Source organism: Heteronotia binoei, chromosome 3 (genome assembly GCF_032191835.1).
Source record: "Heteronotia binoei isolate CCM8104 ecotype False Entrance Well chromosome 3, APGP_CSIRO_Hbin_v1, whole genome shotgun sequence".
NCBI lineage: Eukaryota > Metazoa > Chordata > Lepidosauria > Squamata > Gekkonidae > Heteronotia > Heteronotia binoei.
In genome coordinates this window covers 53,263,847-53,282,270 of record NC_083225.1, presented here as the reverse complement: position 1 = coordinate 53,282,270, position 18,424 = coordinate 53,263,847, and the positions used below count along the sequence as shown (strand labels likewise).

Below are 18,424 nucleotides of genomic sequence, written 5' to 3'. Positions count from 1 at the left end.
TGGAGCACCCTCCCCTCATTCTAGGCATGCGTACTGGATGCCTCCTCCCCAGACCAAGAGGGAGTGCACGCCAAAATTAACGCATAAGATTGCTTTGAATTCTCTGAGGTCGGGTTCGATCCAGGCGGATAACCCATGTGTGTGACTGCACAGATGACCACTCGAAGATCGTCAGTTACAGGTAAGAAACCTGTTTTTATTTGTGTGTCCCTGTCAGAAGGTGTTATCCAGCAGAAACAGGGTCTTTTGTGTCTGGTCTCACTTTTGGAACTCTCCCCTTAGTTTTTTGCCTGGGGCCCAATTTTTTGAGCTTGTTATCCTATGTGAAAAATGTCCCTTTTTCTAAAAGATTGGCAGACAAGGTGATTTTCCCAATACGTGTCTATTGTCAGAGGGTTCAGTTTTGGGCTTGAGGCCTGTAGTCCAGGGGTGAACTGAAGGTAGATCATAATCTGCTGGTAGATTCTGTGCTTGACCTCTGCCTGCGACCCTGAAGAGCTGCTGCCAACCTAAGTAGGCAATACTGACCTTCATGGACCAGTGGTCTGCTTTAGTGTATGGCAGCTGCTTTATGTGTGTATTCACATGTAAATATTCCTAGCCAGAGCTGCAGTGCTCTTAGGCTGTGTGTGGTAGTGCATCTTCTCTAGGTTTGCCACAAACATCAGTGAGGGGTGAGGGGTGGGGGCAGGGGAAGGCACTTCTCTTCACATTACAGTTCCTCTGGGAAAAATGGCACCTTCAGAGGTCACACTCTATGGCATAACAGATTCTAAAGTGAAATCCCTTGCCCAGTCCCCCCGCCACAGGCACTGCCCCTAATCTCCAGGAATTGCTAAGGCAGGAATTGACAACACTACTTGTGTGTGTGTTTACAGGCTTATTCTTTTAGTCTCAGCTTTTTATTTGTGATGAAACAAGAAATGCCAAAGCACACATTGCATGAGAGAATATAACAATTTGCTTGATTACAAATCCTGCCCACAAATAATACAAAACAAGTGGGAATCCACAAGGACTTACAGGAGGTATCTCACTTTCCCCTCTCCCATGATTTCCTCTTTCCCTTTCGTGAAAACCCTAGCCCAGAGGCATCAAGCTCATTTGTCAGGTCGGGCCATACGTGCCATAAAATGTGATATCAGGTACCAGACACATAAACTTTAAAAAGGACAACAAAGACTGGTAAGTTCCGAGTTGGTGCGTCCTCACTGCAAGGCCCTATGGGCTGGGAGTGGGGTGCAGATGAAAACCCACATGGGAGGACTCGAGAGCCAGCAGTGCAGTGCTGGGCAGATGCTCCCATGCCTCCCTTGTCGGCATCCCCCCACCCCAGTTTCTACAACAGTCATTACATATAAGCAGTAACAGACAGCAAAGACATAGATTTCTTTAAGAGAAGACACAAGGTTGCCAGCCTCCAGGTGATGGCTGGAGATCTCTTGCTTTTACAACTGATCTCCAGGTGACAGTGATTGGTTCACCTAGAGAAAATGGCTGCTTTGGAAGGTAGACTCTGGCATTATATCCCACTGAAGTTCCTCCCCTCCCTAAACCCCACCTTCCTCAAGCTCCACCCCTAAATATCCAGGTATTAAGCAACCCGGAGCTGGCAACCCTAAGCAGATGCCAGTGGTTTTATATCCAGGGCTTTTTTTCTGGGTGAATGTGGCAGAATGAAGTTCCGGAACTTCTTTGTGGAAACAAAATTCTCAAAGTGTTTAACATCTCATGAGGGGCACCTGTGTGTTTCTCCTTCATTTCCCACTTGAGAGTTCTGGCACCTCTTTTTCCAGAAAAAAAGCCCTGTCTACACCTGTTGATTCAGCTACCCCAATGAAAGATGGCTTTGAGGTCTACAGGGGGTTCAGATGCAAAGCAAGCAAAAAGAAAGTGATACTAGAATAATACCCATCAACCCCAGTTTCTTGTTTGATGTTTGAAATCCACCAATCTCTGCCTGCCCTGCTCAAAGCAACAACAGCAAGTGGTGGCATAGTATAGTGGGTGAGGCTGGCTGCTTTCATGGTTCATGCTGTAGAGCTGGTAGTGAGGCACCACCACCATGCATTTGATGTTATGCCGTGCTGATGCCCAAACATGGTTGCTGTCCTGAGCAATGATTGCTTGGGCGGACACACACACATATATTGGCCACTGTGACACATAGTGTTGGACTGGATGGGCCATTGGCCTGATCCAACATGGCTTCTATTATGTTTTTATGTAAGGCATTGCTTTTGACCTGGATCACTACTAAGCCACTGTTCAGCCTTTCCAGAACCTAGTGGAAAGGAACTCCACAGGCTGTTGCCACAACATAAGAACTGAGGAGGAGCCTGGAGAGTCATGCTTTTTTCAGCTTGTGGTATGATACACTCAGCTTTCTCAATCCTGTTCCTCAATGTAGCAGATCAACTCTTTGCTGGGATGGCCTATATCTGATTGCAAAGTTTGCCTATTGTTTAGAGCTAGCAACATGACTTGAAGGTGGGTTTTTTTTAAAATTAACTTTCTTGCAAATTAACTAAAAATCACACTTATCAGTAATAATTTTATCTGCCGTAAGATCTATGCACATTTGTTCAGCTTCTTGTGGAATTCCCCAATATCTGATCTGTGGGTTTCTGAGCACATTTTCTGATATTACTTATCTATTATAAGGACCACAGCAGGGGCTGCTGCAGGGGAAAGCCAGAGGTTGGAAGGTTACCACTTCTCTCAAAATGAATTTGTTAGCAAAATCTCTAGTACAAAGAATCAAGATTATCACACACAGTTTACTCAATTTCTTAACTGGAAAAAAAATTAAGAGAAATACCTTCGAAGTATATGTAATTACCCTCAGATCCTTTATATTTAGAAATATACTGTCAGGCCAGCAGTCTATAAGGTCAGTAGTGTCTACTACAAAACTCCAAGGTCTTTCATATCTCCCACTGCTTGATTCTTTGAGCTGGAGATTCCAGAGATTCAACCTAAGTCCTTCTGCATACAAAGCAAATGCTCTGCTATTGAGTCAAGGTTGATGATTGTTCCATTAGTCTGTCAGGGTCAAATCTGTCTACTAGAACTGGCAGAAGCTCTTGAGAGTCCTGGGTAGCTGCCATTCACATCACTTGCTGGGCTCATTGGCAAGTATTTGTTTACCTGGATCTTGCTAATAAACACTTCATGGTGTTTATTGTGCTTAAAATACAGTATCTGGGGGGTCGTGGGGCTATCCTGGAATTCTGAGAACGTTTTGAGGTCAGACTATGTGCCGTTTCCCTCACTGGGGAAACATCCTTGCAACTTCTAGTACATGCAAGTTTCCTCAGTGGGGTATTTGAGCTCTCCTACCTCTGAGGAGAGGGGTATGTCCTAGATAGGACTTTCTCACAGCCCTTGTACTGCCATGCTACATTATATTGTAAGCTGCACTGAGACTCCAAGTGAAGGGCAGGGTAGAAATCCAATCTCTTCTTCTACTTCATAGCCTATATAAGAGGCCAAATGGCAGCCCAGGGAGGAGGCTTCCTTAGAGGAGGTGAGAAAATCTTGGGAAGAGAGGAGGAAGAACAAGATGGGGTCAATCCCCTTCCCTCAGAATTTGCAGTATTTTGCTGGCCCTGGAAGCTCAGGAGGGATCATGGAGGTGAGAGTGAAGTAAATAGTGTACACAAGTGGCTCCCAACATTTTTGGCACCAGGGACTGGTTTCATGGAAGGCAATTTTTCCAGAGGCTGGCGGTGTGTGTGTGTGTGTGGATCTGGGGTTTTTGCCTCCCCAGGTCAGCTGACTGGCGAGGGTCTATAAATGAGGGGTAGGAAGGTCATAGTAGTGCTACTCCTTCCACCAACCCTTCCAGGACCCAGGCAGATGAAAGAGGCAGTATCGCCTCTCTCCGAGGCTGCCTCCCCTGCAAGGGTATTGTGGGTTCTCTGAAATTTTCCATGGAAGGGCTTTCAGAACCAAAGTTCCACTCCAACCTGTACCACAGAAATGCCCTTGAGCATGTGGAACTAACTGATATCCAGCTATTAGAGATGCATGATGACTGGTCCTTCCAGCCCTGGTGTATGGACAAGAGTAATAGTGGAAAGGAGATCCAGGTGGGCAGCCATGTTGGTCTGAAGCAGCAGAATAAAGTCCAGTGGCACTTTTAAGACCAACAAAGTTTTATTCGAGGTATGAACTTTTGTGTGCACATACAGTTCCTCAGATATATTGAAATGGAAGTTAACAATCCAGACATATCTCTCTCGGCTTGGCTTCGCGAACGAAGATTTAAGAAGGGTGCAATAGTCCACGTTTGCTGCAGGCTCGCTGGTGGCTGACAAGACCAATGTGGGACAGGCAGGTCCGGCCACAGCGGCTGCAGGGAAAAGTCTGATTTAGGGTTGGTCCTGTAGCAGTGCGATTCTTCCTCAATCTCCTTTTGTCCTCAAGACCAGCTATGCGTGCGTTCTCAAAGGAAGAGACAGCCTGGTGGATGGTGTGCCTCCATGCTTTGCGATCTGAGGCTAGGTCAGACCACTGGTGATGGTTGATGTGACAGGTGCTAAGGGATTTCTTCAAGGAGTCCTTGTACCTCTTCTTTGGTGCCTCTCTATTTCGATGGCCGGTGGAGAGTTCGCCATACAGGGCAATCTTGGGAAGGCGGTGGTTTTCCATCCTAGAAATATGCCCTGCCCAGCGCAGCTGCGTCTTCAACAGCAGTGCCTCGATGCTGGTAACCTCCGCCAGCTTGAGAACTTTAGTGTTGGTCACAAAGTCACTCCAGTGGGTGTTGAGGATATCCAGACATATAGGCAGGTGAACAGCAAATTAGTTTACAACATAAAGATGTTTTAACAAAAACAAGAAATAAAAAAAAATTATTATTATAACAGATGCAAAGTGGAACCAACAAGGCAATGCTAGATCTTAATTTCCTTTGCAATCTATTGTTATGTTAATTATCTGACAAGTTTGGCTGGATCCTATGGATCTATTCTGCTGGCAGTGGTTACTGGAGGAGGAGCCTCTTGCAGTAAAATAAAGCTCTTTCCATCCTGTAATTTTAACTCCTGGGAAGTCCAATCAATGTTCACCAAGCAGTTTGCAAGCAAATGGACAGCTGTATTCTATGCAGGCAATTCCCTATGAAGAGCCAAAGCTCCTAGGTAAGAAAGGTGGTAGAAGATATTTCTCACAATTTTAGAGCTGTCCTTTATCCATGCCTCTGTCTTTCATAGCAAAGAGTAAATGCTTCCCCCCCCCCCCAAAAAAAAAGTTTGCAAGACATGACAGGAACTTCATGAAATATTCAGAAAACTGACTTCCGTTGTTGCCTATTAATGCTGTGATCAAGGCGATAATCATTTCAGAGATTTAGTCAGAGACCGAGCTGGTGGTTGTTAATCTTCTGTTGTTGTCTGCTTAAGCTACAGGATGACTCTTTTGTACTTCATCTGGTTCTTGGGTTTCTTTTTCATTTCTGATGCATACAGAAACTGTAAGTCTTTTTTCTACCTTAATTTTATTCATTTTATTTACCCAGGATCACAACAATACCTTGAATCTTAATTGTTTCTCTTTTACTTTCTGCCGATATCTATTGCTAGCGTTTCAGATTCTTGCAACGTACATTAGCACATCAAATGATGGCATTCATTGCACATCCACATTGAGTTCGTCATTTGGAATCACATAGAACTATCCCAATGGGTCTTCTGATAACAGTGTGAGTGTATAGCCAAAGTCATTGGTTGTTGCACAAGACTAGAGCTGGATGTGGCTAAAATGCTTCTGCTTCTGTGTTAAAATGACAAGGCATGTGTAGTTCCTAAGGACCATTCTGACTCATACTGCTCAGTCTATCTTCTCCGTTTCAGCTCTATATGCCCCCATTTGCAATGCTGGAGCAGATGGTGATGGGTCCCCCCCAGTAGAGATGCCTCATCTATGGAATGCCTTCTCCATGGTGGCTTATCCCTGTCCCCATCTTACTCTTCTTTAAGCTCTCAACTAAAATGTTTATTGTACCCATGATTTTAACTAAGAGGTTCCATCATTTTAAGGCTGTTTTGTGGTCTGCTTATTTTATGAACACCTTTATGGTTGCTGAATTTTTATGGCTTGCATTATTATTAATCATTCTTGTGGTGTTTTTATTGTATTATTATTGTGTTGTTGTTGCTTCATGATTCACCTTCTGTAGGGCACTGGAGGGGTAGCATATACATGTCCCAAACAAATAAATGATGAAGGAGAAACATGTTTGGAAGTCTATTTTTATGCATGGATTTTCCTGGATTGGCCTGAATATAGAAAAACCAACTAAGCATTAAGTCTTAAATGTCTTAATGAGTAGTATCTGAATAAGCTAGGAAAGCATCTGAATAAGCTAAGCACCCAAGATCCTGGGATTAATGTGTATTCAAGTTGTAAAGTATTGTGAAGAGCTCCAAAACAATCCATCTGAAAGGGGTGAGTAGGCAAGAGTGTAGCAAACCACATGAAATGTATGTGACTGCAAGGTGGTAAACACTGGAACAACAACAAAACCCCCAACTTTAAGTATATGCTGATGGGACTCTATTTGTGAAAGCAGAGGCAGGGGAAGAGATCTTGAAGTAGTAGTGGATAGCTCAATGAAAATAGTGACTTGGTGTGCAACAGCAAGTGAAAAAGGCAAATCGTGTGCAGATGATTATTAGAAAAGGGACTGAAGATAAAATGTCCAGTACTGTAATGCTGCTATGTGGTGTAGCCTTATCTGGAATGTGTACAGTTCTAGTTTCTGTATCTTGAAGCTAGAAATGGCATGAAAAGGAAAGCCAAGATAGCTAGAGCATCTTTCCAACAATGAAAGCCTAGAGGATTTTGGAGGGATGTTTGGTTTAGAGTAAAGACAACTAAGGAGAAGGGCATGATAGAAGTTTATAAAATGATGGATAAGGTAAAGAAAGTATACAAAGAATCCCTTCCTCACATAATACCAGAACTCAGAGGTAACAGGTTCAAGACAGACAAAAGGAAGTAATTCATCAGTCACTAGCATAGATGGCTTTTAAAAAGAATGAGACAAATTGTTTGAGGAGAAATCTATTAGCTACTAACCTTGATGACTAAAGAGAACCTTCACATCTAGGGGCGGTAAGCCTCTGAATATCACTGACAGGAGGCAACATCATGACCCTATACCCTGTTGGTTCTCTGTGGCAACTGGTTGGCCAATGTGTGGCACAGGATGCTGGGCTAGATGGACTATTGGGTTGATCTAGGAGGGCACCTCTTATATACTTAGCAGGTTGTAATCTAATGAATAAATTTGCAGGGTTTACCATGGAGGGCGAAGCCTTTGTTGTAAAATGTCCTGATACAGAAGATAATGAGAGAGTAACCTGGCATTTTCCTAAAATGAACACAACCGTCTCCACAGATGAAAGAATGCAAATATATTCTTCTGGGATATACTTCTGGTTTCTGCCGGTGTTCTTCAACGACTCTGGAAATTATATCTGTGTTAAACATAAGTAAGTAGAAACATAAGTAAGTAGAAACATAAGTAAGTAGAAACATAAGTAAGTAGTCAGTAGAAAATGGACAACATCAATTTTTGTTTCTTTTTAATAATTACAGTGGTTGCATTGCATTCATAGGTCTGATTCTCAGATGAATGAAACTGTAAGTTTGAAGATACATCCGTACAAAAAAAGGCATGTGTTATTACAATGAAGATTTATGTTCTTATACTTCAGGAATCCCTGGAAAAATTTATTGCCCTTCTATTGATAAGTATAAGAATGCATCTGATGTCAGCTGGTACAAGGTATGTATTACTGAGACCTGGCTGAGTGATACAATTTAAAATATTCCCAGTGCATTTTCTTTCTGCAATGAAAGGCAGAATATAACATATTGAATGTAAAGGCATACAGTCTTTAGACTATAAGCATATTGACAGGCCCTGTTTTAATTTCTGGACATCATCTTATGATGTTATGCACTTTATAAAAATAATCATCATAAATTAAAAGGGCTTTGTATTTCAGGACTGTAAATTCCTCCATGGCTCGATACAAAATACATTTCAGCAACGCGACATTGAGAGCGGCTTGGACCGTCACGTGTGAGGATCAAGCGGTAGATCGGGGAGACCAGCGGAGGTGGCTACTCCCAAGATCCCGCTTTCCTCAGCCTCTCTGTGCCAATCGCCATTTTTAAATGGCACAAGAGTTAGCCACCTGTTTCTTCTTCTACTTTCTCCCACTCTACATTCTGGATTTTCAAGTGTTATAAAGGACAGAAACTTCTTATTGATGTAAGTGTTTTTTTTTATCTCACCTTAATACTACTTAGGACTGGTATTAGCAGGGGAAAGGAAAATCAGGAGCAGATTTTAAGTAAAGCAAGAGACTGAGAGAGAGGTGGGGGGAAACCCTGCGTCTTTCTCTTGCAAGGCTTGAAAAAGTTTGCACAACCTGATAATTGGAGAGTACCTGCATGTAAGAGATCTCATCAATTTATAATGGATGTTTGAACTTGAATGGTTTCCTTTTAACTCTTATGGGCGAGGAAAGTTCTTGGCTTCTCGGGAAAAGATCTATGCTGACAGAGCTGAGAGCTGGATAATTTAGATTTGCTTTGAAGAATTAGTGCAAGTGTTTTGATGCAATTTAGAAGCATGTAAAGAAATATCAAAAAACTGTTGGGGATCTGATATTGACTATAAGATAAAACAAGATCTCTGGTGACAATAAGAGGACTTTGAATTTTTTTTAAAAAAAAATAAACTATAATTGGTTATTTGATCTTTTCTGTGGATACAAATAATCTTATTTGGTATTTTATCCTTTTCTTTTTCTTTTTTGGTATTTTGTATACTTGTGGCTGGATTATTTTTTTGGATATAGTTGCAAAGATTCTTGGTTTGGGTTTTTATTTTTTGGGCACCTGTGTGCTTTTATTGTTGGATTTGTGGGCTTTTCTTTTTTACCTTTGGATTACCTTTTGGGCATTTGTTTAGATTACAAATAGGGCACACACCCCTGGATTACAGTTTTAGGATTTTTTTATCTGGTTTATAGAATTTTTATTGGATATATCCATTTTGCTTTTGTCTTTTTTTCCCCCTGGGTGTTGGTGCATCTCTGATGTGGTTTGGCTTATTATAATTTAATTTGGATCCCACCCTTGGATTACAAATAGGGTATTCAGCCCTTGGATTACAGATCTATGTCTTCTTATCTTCTTATATATCTTCTTATATATGAATCCTAGTTGGAAGAGTGGTTGGTGTCTTGGATTACAATTGAACAAATCTAGCTTCTTAAAGTAGGCAAAGGCTACATATGCAGAGAGCTGAGCTGAGCGGAATTGTTTTTCCTACTGACTATCTGTTGTGTTGAATTGAAAAGAGGCTTTTTAAAGTATTGTTTTGACTGGCACAAATTGTGGATAGAGACCAGAAAATTGTTTTTATTTGTGAGCTGTCTGATAGCAAGCATACTCAAGGATGTAGTTTACTTTATTTGACGTAAACAAGAACAAAGAGTTCCAAAACAAATGTAAAAGAAGTGGTATTGTTTTTTTCTGTTGGTGTGCGTTTCCATTTTCAAAAAAAATGAGTGGACCTAAGGACTCTGTAAGAAAAAAAGATAACAAAGAAGGAAAACAAATATTTCCTTCACCTAATCCACCAGCTGGGCCAGGTAAATTTACACCTATGCAAGGAGACATGAAAGAAGTGCCAGCTGCTTTAATGACAGCTATAGCACAGCTAACTAGCAAAGTAGACAACATAGGTGAGCAGATGATAGAGATTAAAAAAGAGTTTGTAGAAATTACCAGACAGACAACTGAGACTAATAAGGCCTTAAAAACATTGGAGGGCCAAGTAACAGAGAATACCCAGAAGACAGAGTACATGGAAAAAGTACAGAGTATACAAGACTCTAGACTTTTACAACTGGAAGTAGACAGAGCTGCTTATAAGTTGAGGTTCCAAAACATACCAGAGGAAAAAAATGAAGATCTACAGAAAATTTTAAGTGAGGTTTTGGCTGAAATATTACAGGTGACCCCTGAGAGGATGGAAGAGGAATTTGATCAAGTTAGACGGGTACCCTGAAGCTACACAAGGTGAAATAAATTGCCCAGCGAAGTACATTTGAAATTCACACGGAAGAGGATTAAATATGAAATTCTAAAACAAGTAAGAGATAGACCAATGATGATAGCTGGAAATACGGTGAAAATTTTGGGAGAGGTTCCATGGCCTGTGAGGAAAAAGAGGAGAGAGTATCAAGAGTTAACAGACTTTTTGAGAAGAAGAGAAATACCCTATATGTGGTTAATGCCAGAGGGCCTACTTTTTACATATCAGGAGACCAGATACAGGATTAACTCCATTTTCAAAGCGCAACATTTTTTTGAAAGAATGAATGGAAACGAAGGCAAGAAAAAGAAAGATGAAGACAAGGAAGAGGGTGAAGTTTCTAGGGAAGAGATTCCAAAGAGATGAGACATTTGTTGGCATATTTTAACACAGCAGCTAGGATTCTTCTGGCGCAAAGATGGAAGTCTCAGGAGATTCTCACGAAAATAGACGTGGTAGGAAAGGTTTTGGAAACAGCAGAGCTGAACTTTTTATCTCAGTTGTTAAATGGGAAATCTAAAGAATCAAGAAAATATTGGAATAAATTTTATTCCTGGCTAGATAATCAAGACTTTTAAGATTCTCTGATGTGAACTTATTTTTCTTTTTTCCTGTACTTTATAGTATAAAATTTGTTTTTATTGAATTCTCAAATTTAGTAAAATTTAACAAAAAGAACATATTATAAAATGTAGAATGGAATTGGTGCAGTTGCGATAAAATAATAAGGGATAAGCTATGATAAAAAGTTAATGTAGAATTATAAGGGGATGGGACGGTGGATCAGTAGTAGAGCATCTGCTTGGGAAGCAGAAGGTCCCAGGTTCAATCCCTGGCATCTCCAAAAAAGGGTCCAGGCAAATAGGTGTGAAAAACCTCCACTTGAGACCCTGGAGAGCCGCTGCCAGTCTGAGAAGACAATACTGACTTTGATGGACCGAGGGTCTAATTCAGTATAAGGCAGCTTCATATGTTCATAAGTTTAGAAAGAAATTCTAGATAAAATAACAATGGAATATATGGTGTCTTTTATCTCCCAATCCCTATCCCTATCTTGTCTTTCTTTCTGAAACTAATAAAACTTTTTGAAAATCAAGATACACAATACAGAATTCTATACTTTATATTTCTGGTGCAAATGAAAATGACAATGGAAATTATACTTGCCAGTTTACATATAGTCATGGTGGAAGAAAATTTAATGTATCTGCAACAAGGACATTTGAAGTTGTAGATAAGAAGAAGGTGGACATGACCCAACCAATTTTTTTTTTAAAAAATTCCTTGCTGTATTTACTTTTCAGCATAATTATAAGAATATTGGATCCCCAAAGTCTCCTGGCTCCACCCCCAAAGTCCCCAGATATTTCTTGTGTCAGACCTGGCAACCCTACAACATACAAAGATCACATACATGATCACACACGAAGCTGCTTTATACTGAATCAGGCCATCAGTCTCTCAAGGGCAGTACTGTCCACTCACACTGGCAGTGTTTCTCCAGGCAGAGGTCTTTCTCATCACCTACTCCCTGGTCCTTTTAAATGGAGATGCCAGGGATTGAACAATGCAGAAACTCTTTCACTGAGCCATAGCCTCTCCATAAAGGGGGTTTTCACTTGGATACTTTCTGCATCTCACTGCAGAAGGATCCAGGATCATGTAAACATGACCTATGGCTTAGCTGTGAGGTGGGAAGCGCTAGGGAGCACCAGAACAGCAGCACCTTTCCCCTACTTGGTCTTCTTCTCACCACGTGTGCGTTTTATCCTCCTTTCCCCTATTGAGCATAATCTTTTCTCCTGTATGTATGTTACCAACTAAACCATTAATAATACAAACAGTCAAAGCAGAACTTGTTTTTAACTGTGAGAAGAGGCCTCCGTTCAACTCGATCAAAGGCATTTTTTTAATTTAAAAAACTAAGCAAATGGCTCTGGGATTAGCTGGTAACAACACTTTTGTAAATGAAGAAATGACATATATTATTTGCACTCTATATAGAAACTTTTGTAACAGTGGTAAGGAAGAATATGAGGATATTGATATTGCTGCAGCATTGAGGGGAGAGGAGGTAAAAGTAACATTTTATGTATATTCCTTTCTTTCTTCATTGATGGGCTCTCAGGGCAATCCTTGGCAGATCTACTCAGAATCCTGCTAAGGTTTATTCAATGAGGCTTATTCAAGTGAAAGTATTCTTAGGACTGAATTGTCAAGTTTTGTGACTGATAGAAAGTTTTGGAACAAAAATTAATACAACCATATTTATTATCAGTGTTGGAAAAGATATCTGTTACAGTTAAGTTCCCACTTAGGATATTAGATTACAGTCACAGGTGGCCTTATGAAAATGTTGACAAGTAGGGAGAAATTTTGACTGGATTGTATCTAGGAATATCTGTCAATAAAGGAATTTAAACTCTTCACGGAAATACCATTGAAGTGAGCAGCAAATTTTCATAATGATTTAGTTTGTTTAAGTCAACTACATGCCAATTTTGTCTATCCAAAGCAATCACATAAAGCTTAATTGAAAATCAATATGAACATAATTAAGTCATTTTAACTGAAACTTCAGAGCAGTGAGTGAAATCATGAGTCAACAGTCATCTGGAATTAATTTTGTAACCCTTGTAAAAAAGTTCAAAGATCAGGAAAGGTTTGTGATTATTCAACAGTGCTAGTTGAGACATTGGAATAATTTGGGTGAAATCTTCTTTGCTGATTTAAATATATGTTTTGGAAGTATAGTTGATATTTCTGGCCATGATGTTTGGACTGTTATCTCTGAAAATATTATTTCAATGATCCCAAGGTTTCCAGTTTCCCAAGAAAATAGTAATAAAGATCAGTACAGTGCCCATCATTATGATATATGTTTAAGAACATAAGAACATAAGAGAAGCCATGTTGGATCAAGCCAATGGCCCATCCAGTCCAACACTCTGTGTCACATAGTGGCCAACATTTTGTGGAATGAGGAGCTGTACTGTAAGATGTCCCAAAAGATGGCAATGTGGTTCTGTGCATAGTGCATCTAGCATCTTCCAGTACTCTGACTGGAAATTTTAGGAACTGTGTTTGTGTTTACAACCTCTGTAACTAAATTTTGAAAGCAAGTCTCAAGTAATAATCTGACACTTCATCTTTTTCTTAAAATTCCACAGAAGACCTTTCACCAATACCTATTAAAGTTATTTCTCCCCAAGACAATGATGTTATAAAGGTAGACGTTGGTAAGCATGTTATTTTTTCATTAGTTATAACTTTGGGGATAAATATTTTCTGTAATAAAGAGGGTTTTTTAAAAAAAATGTGCTATTGTTCAGCAGTTGTGGAAGTCTAGTCTTCTGAGAAAACAATTTTAAAGGGTCAGAAAATAGCTTTATGGGTATTACGGACCTGAAATACTTTGTTCTCATGAGTCATCATGAGTTCATTATTTAACTCCTATTTAACTCCTATTTCGGCCTTGAGCTTTTTCATAACTATTTAAAGTCATTCACTGTTAAGATTATAAAGGACTGCCTCCATGCACAGACAGTATACCTGACAGAAATGACAGTAGAGGTTTGTTACCTTCAGAGCTTGCTCATAAGCTTCATGAGACATCTCAGCTCCTCTTGGAAATGGGATACTAAATTTAATGGTCTGATCTAACAGGATTCTTCCTAGGTACCTGGGACTCTTCAGACGTCACACATTCCTGCAAGGATAAAGAATAATAATTAGGGCACAATTCCCAGACATTAAAAGCTGCCAGAGCTTTTACAGCTGTTTGTGGGTTGTATCCATTCTAGATAACAAATGAACCCATTACAGTTTTTCAGTTACAGCATAGAGTCTCAGTTCCTCTACAGAGACATTTTGAGGAGATTATGATGTAAAATAGCAGAACTAGAATTCATCAACAAATTTAGCACAATGGACTTCCCAGGACTGCATAGCTACATAGGATTCTTATCTCATTACAGAGTGCTGATTTTCTGCACTTTCCACTTCTGTGCATATCAACTTGCTCTAATCAAGCTGATCATGGTTTGTTGGGATGTTTTTTGGTACATCTTGTGTCCTGACTCTAACTGGTCCTTCTTCTTGGTAACACTTTTTGATCAGGATGTAAGGACTGCTGGATCTTCATTTTTACTTGTATCTGATGAAGGGCACTTTGACACACCAAAGTTTATACTCTGGAAAATTTTGTTGGTTTCTGATCTGCTACTGCAAGGGTGTCGAACTCATTTATTATGAGGGCCAGATCTGACATAAATGAAACCTTGTTGGGCCGATCCATGTCGGGCTGGACTGTATGTGTACCTATTTTAAAAGTAGGTAGCAGAGATATAAACTTCATAAAGGACACAAATAAAACACAATTCAAGATTTTTTTTAAAAAAGAAAACTTAAAACATGCTTAAAACATTAGCACTCATTAGTCTTAAAGATGCTTTCTTGTATTTCTCCTATGGGAGCCGGGGAACTGGGCAAAGGAAGCTCTGGCTCTTTCCTTCCTTCCAGGAGGGGGAGGAGTCTCAGCCAATAGAAGGAAGAGAGACTTGGCTCAGTAGCTCTACTGTGCAATTGAGAGAGCCTGGCAAAGCAAGCTATTCCTCCTCCCTTCTTCCCCAAGGGAGGAGCCTCAGCCAAGGGAGAAGGAAGCAGATAGCTAATTGCTCGGGGGCCTGATAGGAGCCCTTGAAGGGCCTGATTTGGCCCCTAGGCCTCATGTTTGACATCCCTGTGCTACTGCATTCAGATTTTGGTCTGTAATTTTAAAGTTTTTATGGATTCCTACTTTCAGGATCTCCTCAGAATCTTACATGTAAGGCATTACTTGGGCTTCAAAAGCAAGACCTAGCATTGTGCTGTTGGGATGTTATAAATGGTGACTATGATAAATACCAGAAGCAGTAACTATTTGATGTATAAAAAGGGTTTTCAGAACTTGAACTGAGCCTGCCCACTGACACAAATGAACACTAATGACATTCTCTTTTCTAGATATATGGTCCCCAACAAAGGATATTTTGCAGAGTGTGTGTTAAGTATCAAGGAAGTCAGGGAAGAAGACTTTAATGTAACTTTCAAGTGTGTCGTATCAAATGCTATGGAGTACAGAACAGTTGAAGTAACTTTGCAGTGCAAAGAGCCATGTAAAGGTGAAGTGCTTTTAAAATTTTGCCCCCTTAAATCTTCTTCTACCATGGAATGTGATGATGGAGCAATATGGAAAATCATTTGCAACATACTAGCTCATAACTTTTTAGAAAAGTGTGTAAAAGGCCCACAGAACCTTGGTGAACACACTGGCAAAATGGGGTTGGTATACCCAGTTGTGGTTTTCTTGGACAATTGGGAAGTTTTTGTCTCTTTCATGGTGTGAGGTTGGGTGTACTATAGATGTGTCTTTATTAAGAAGTTACAGCACAATCCTAAACACAGTTACATCTTTCTAAGTCCATTGAAGTCAACTCTACTTATAAGTGTAGGCTCATGGTCACACAGGGGGGGCATTTTTTAATAGAAAAAGCCCAGCAAGAACTCATTTTCATATTAGGCCACACCCCCTGATACCAAGCCAGCCAGAACTGCTTTCTTCTTCACAAAAAGCCCTGCACATAGGAAACCAGATCAACAGCATTTCCCTACATTGTAAATATAATTTTATCACATTTCTATACCCAAAGGAAATTAAGGGAAACAAAAGAATGGTGACATTTTCTTCCCATGCATGGATGAATGGTCAGGTGTATTTCACATGATGTCACAGTACAGTAGGGGTTGCATACTACACAGATCTTCTGAAAACTTTGGACCTATTAGACAGAGATTCGAAAATGCCAGTATAAGGTTCTGTGGGATTATTTAAATCTTTTTACAGGCTTTTTATTTAATACTTCTGCTTAAGAACTATTGGTCATTAAAGGGACTTGTTTCCTAATATACCACATGCAAACTGTTCATCCCCAATCTCTCTGAAAGAATTTGCATCTCTTCCTCACACTCCTTATTTAATTTGGTGAATTTAGAACGTTTGCTCTTGTGTCATCGATGCATTCCTGTGTGATTTTAACAAACAAAACAGGCTGCCAGATCCAATACCTGCCCATCAGGTTATTGATTGGCATGAAATGATCTTGAGTATGCAGCCTAACTTTCCCACTCATTTACGAAATTATGGTCAGGGGTTGGGGGTTGAATATTTGCATTTTTGGAGAAGACATGAGCCAAACTCAGGGCATTTGGGAAAGGTCTGGCAAAATGGTAAGTTTTTCTGTATATACCAACACTCCTCTTTGCAAGCCAGGGCACTGAGGATAAGCTTGGTATGCAAAAGGTGTGACTCATCCTTTTGGAAGTAATCCAGGTGTTCTGTGTATGTCCCCATGCACATGCAGCAAAACAAGTCACAGAAGGTGGGAGAAGAGGTCCTTGGAGCTTTATATTAATTCCCTCCCAGTGGCAACCTTGTGGATGGATCATGACTTTTCATATTTCAACTGAAGCTGAAATGTTCCTCATGGAGCCAGGTTTGGGCTTTGAGACTGAACAGTAACAAAAAGCCAAGGAACGTATTTCTTGGCTCCTCCTGTCCCTCATTCCCACTGAGCATCTGGCTTGGAAAGAGAACAAGGAAGTATTAAGTTGGAATCCATGCATGTTTTAATTAACATGCCCTGGAGTTCTGATTGGTGCATACAAATTTTGCCCTTTTGTGGACCCATAGTGGCAGTTAGTAGGATACTGGCTATCTTGGTGGGCCTTGATATGATCTGTAGCAGAGGTAGGAAGGAGGATCTATTCGGAGAAAGAATGAATGCTGGTGCATTTTATGGAATGATTTGAGTTCTGGTTATTCCAGGTCCCAGAAAGGACCAACAAAAAAAGTGGTCAGAATAGATATACTGAAGAGGGTAGATCCTTTGAAGGAGTGGTTTGCTCAATAATCCCATATCTTTAACAAGCACCTGCAACTTCAGATATCAATGTATGCAACTTTACTCACATTAAATAACTGAAATGATTTCAACTAAAAACTATGCATGCTTTTTTAAATTTGCATTTTCTGGGGAGAGAAATATGCCTCTCTAAAAGATTTTTTAAAAATATTCTCAGCTTGCTGGTTTACAAAATAGTATGCCATAATCTAAAATAATGCAATTAAACTGAAATGTTAATCATACACAAGGCTTCATGTCTGCCCTTGAAGCAAATCTTTCAGAAGTTATTATTCCAAGTTATTAGGACCTATGAGGAATTTCAACAAGAATGAAATTGCCAGCAGTTAGATGAAAATAGGAAGGAGGCTTGTGAGGCCCCTGGTCTTTCTTGCTTTGAATACAATGATCTGCAATGTCTCCTTTCAAGTCTATGGTTCTGACAGAGATGTATGCCACAAGCCCAGAAAGATTTCTTGCCTTTTTCTGCTTCTTGTGTGTATCAACAGATGCAATGAGTGCAATGGAGAAGAGAATACAAAATAGCTGGCGGCTGATAATCCTGCTGACAAAGTGTCTGGCCACAAATGACCATTTTGTATATGAGCACCACATTGCCTTCTACAATGCCCTCATCCAAAATAACATCAAGGTAATTTTGTAAGAAATGGAGAGAATCAGAGATTACGAACAGCTTCAAGCATCTCTCAGGTATCTCATTAATCAGCAAGGTACTATCAAATGGAAAGAAAAATATGTGCCACCCATTCTCACCTGACTTTGCATTCTGGAAACATGTGAGATACCAAATGCCAGTGTGGCATAACCCGTCAGTCACTACATTGGATTTGTTTCTGTGTAAAACACTCTAAATGTTTAATTCTGAAGGAAGTGTAATTTGCTTTTCTGCAGACCACTTCCATCCCACCCACCCCCAATTTCAATGGAAAAAAACCCTGCCTTCATCTCTAGTAAAGAGAATCATGACTTTCTGGTGTTTCTTTGTTTTCACCTAAAAAGCAACAAAACTAACTTGAACTTTGAGAACACCCCTGGTAATTTTGTAATTATATGGTTAGATGTCCAGCAGGCGGTGCTATTAGTGCAGATGTCTGCCTAGACAAAGAGCCAGGTGGCACAGAGTGGTAAAGCTGCAGTACTGCAGTCGGCGCCCTCTGCTCACGACCTGAGTTTGATTCCAGCGGAAGCTGGTTCAGGTAGCCGGCTCGAGGTTGGCTTAGCCTTCCATCCTTCCGAGGTCGGTAAAATGAGTACCCAGCTTGCTGGGGGGGAAAGTGTAGATGTCTGCGGAAGGCAATGGCAAACCACCCCATAAAAAGTCTGCTGTGAAAATGTT

At 40.3% G+C, this 18,424-nt stretch overlaps 1 protein-coding gene across 1 annotated transcript; it reads left to right on the top strand.

Moving 5' to 3' along the window:
• Positions 1-7,311: 7,311 nt before the first annotated feature.
• On the top strand, positions 7,312-17,939 carry LOC132569058 (interleukin-1 receptor-like 1). The gene is given in 9 exon segments (XM_060235242.1): positions 7,312-7,502; positions 7,666-7,798; positions 11,237-11,371; positions 11,431-11,437; positions 13,309-13,365; positions 14,931-15,039; positions 15,131-15,282; positions 17,577-17,826; positions 17,828-17,939. Coding segments are annotated over 9 exon segments (1,146 nt in total).
• Positions 17,940-18,424: the final 485 nt, after the last annotated feature.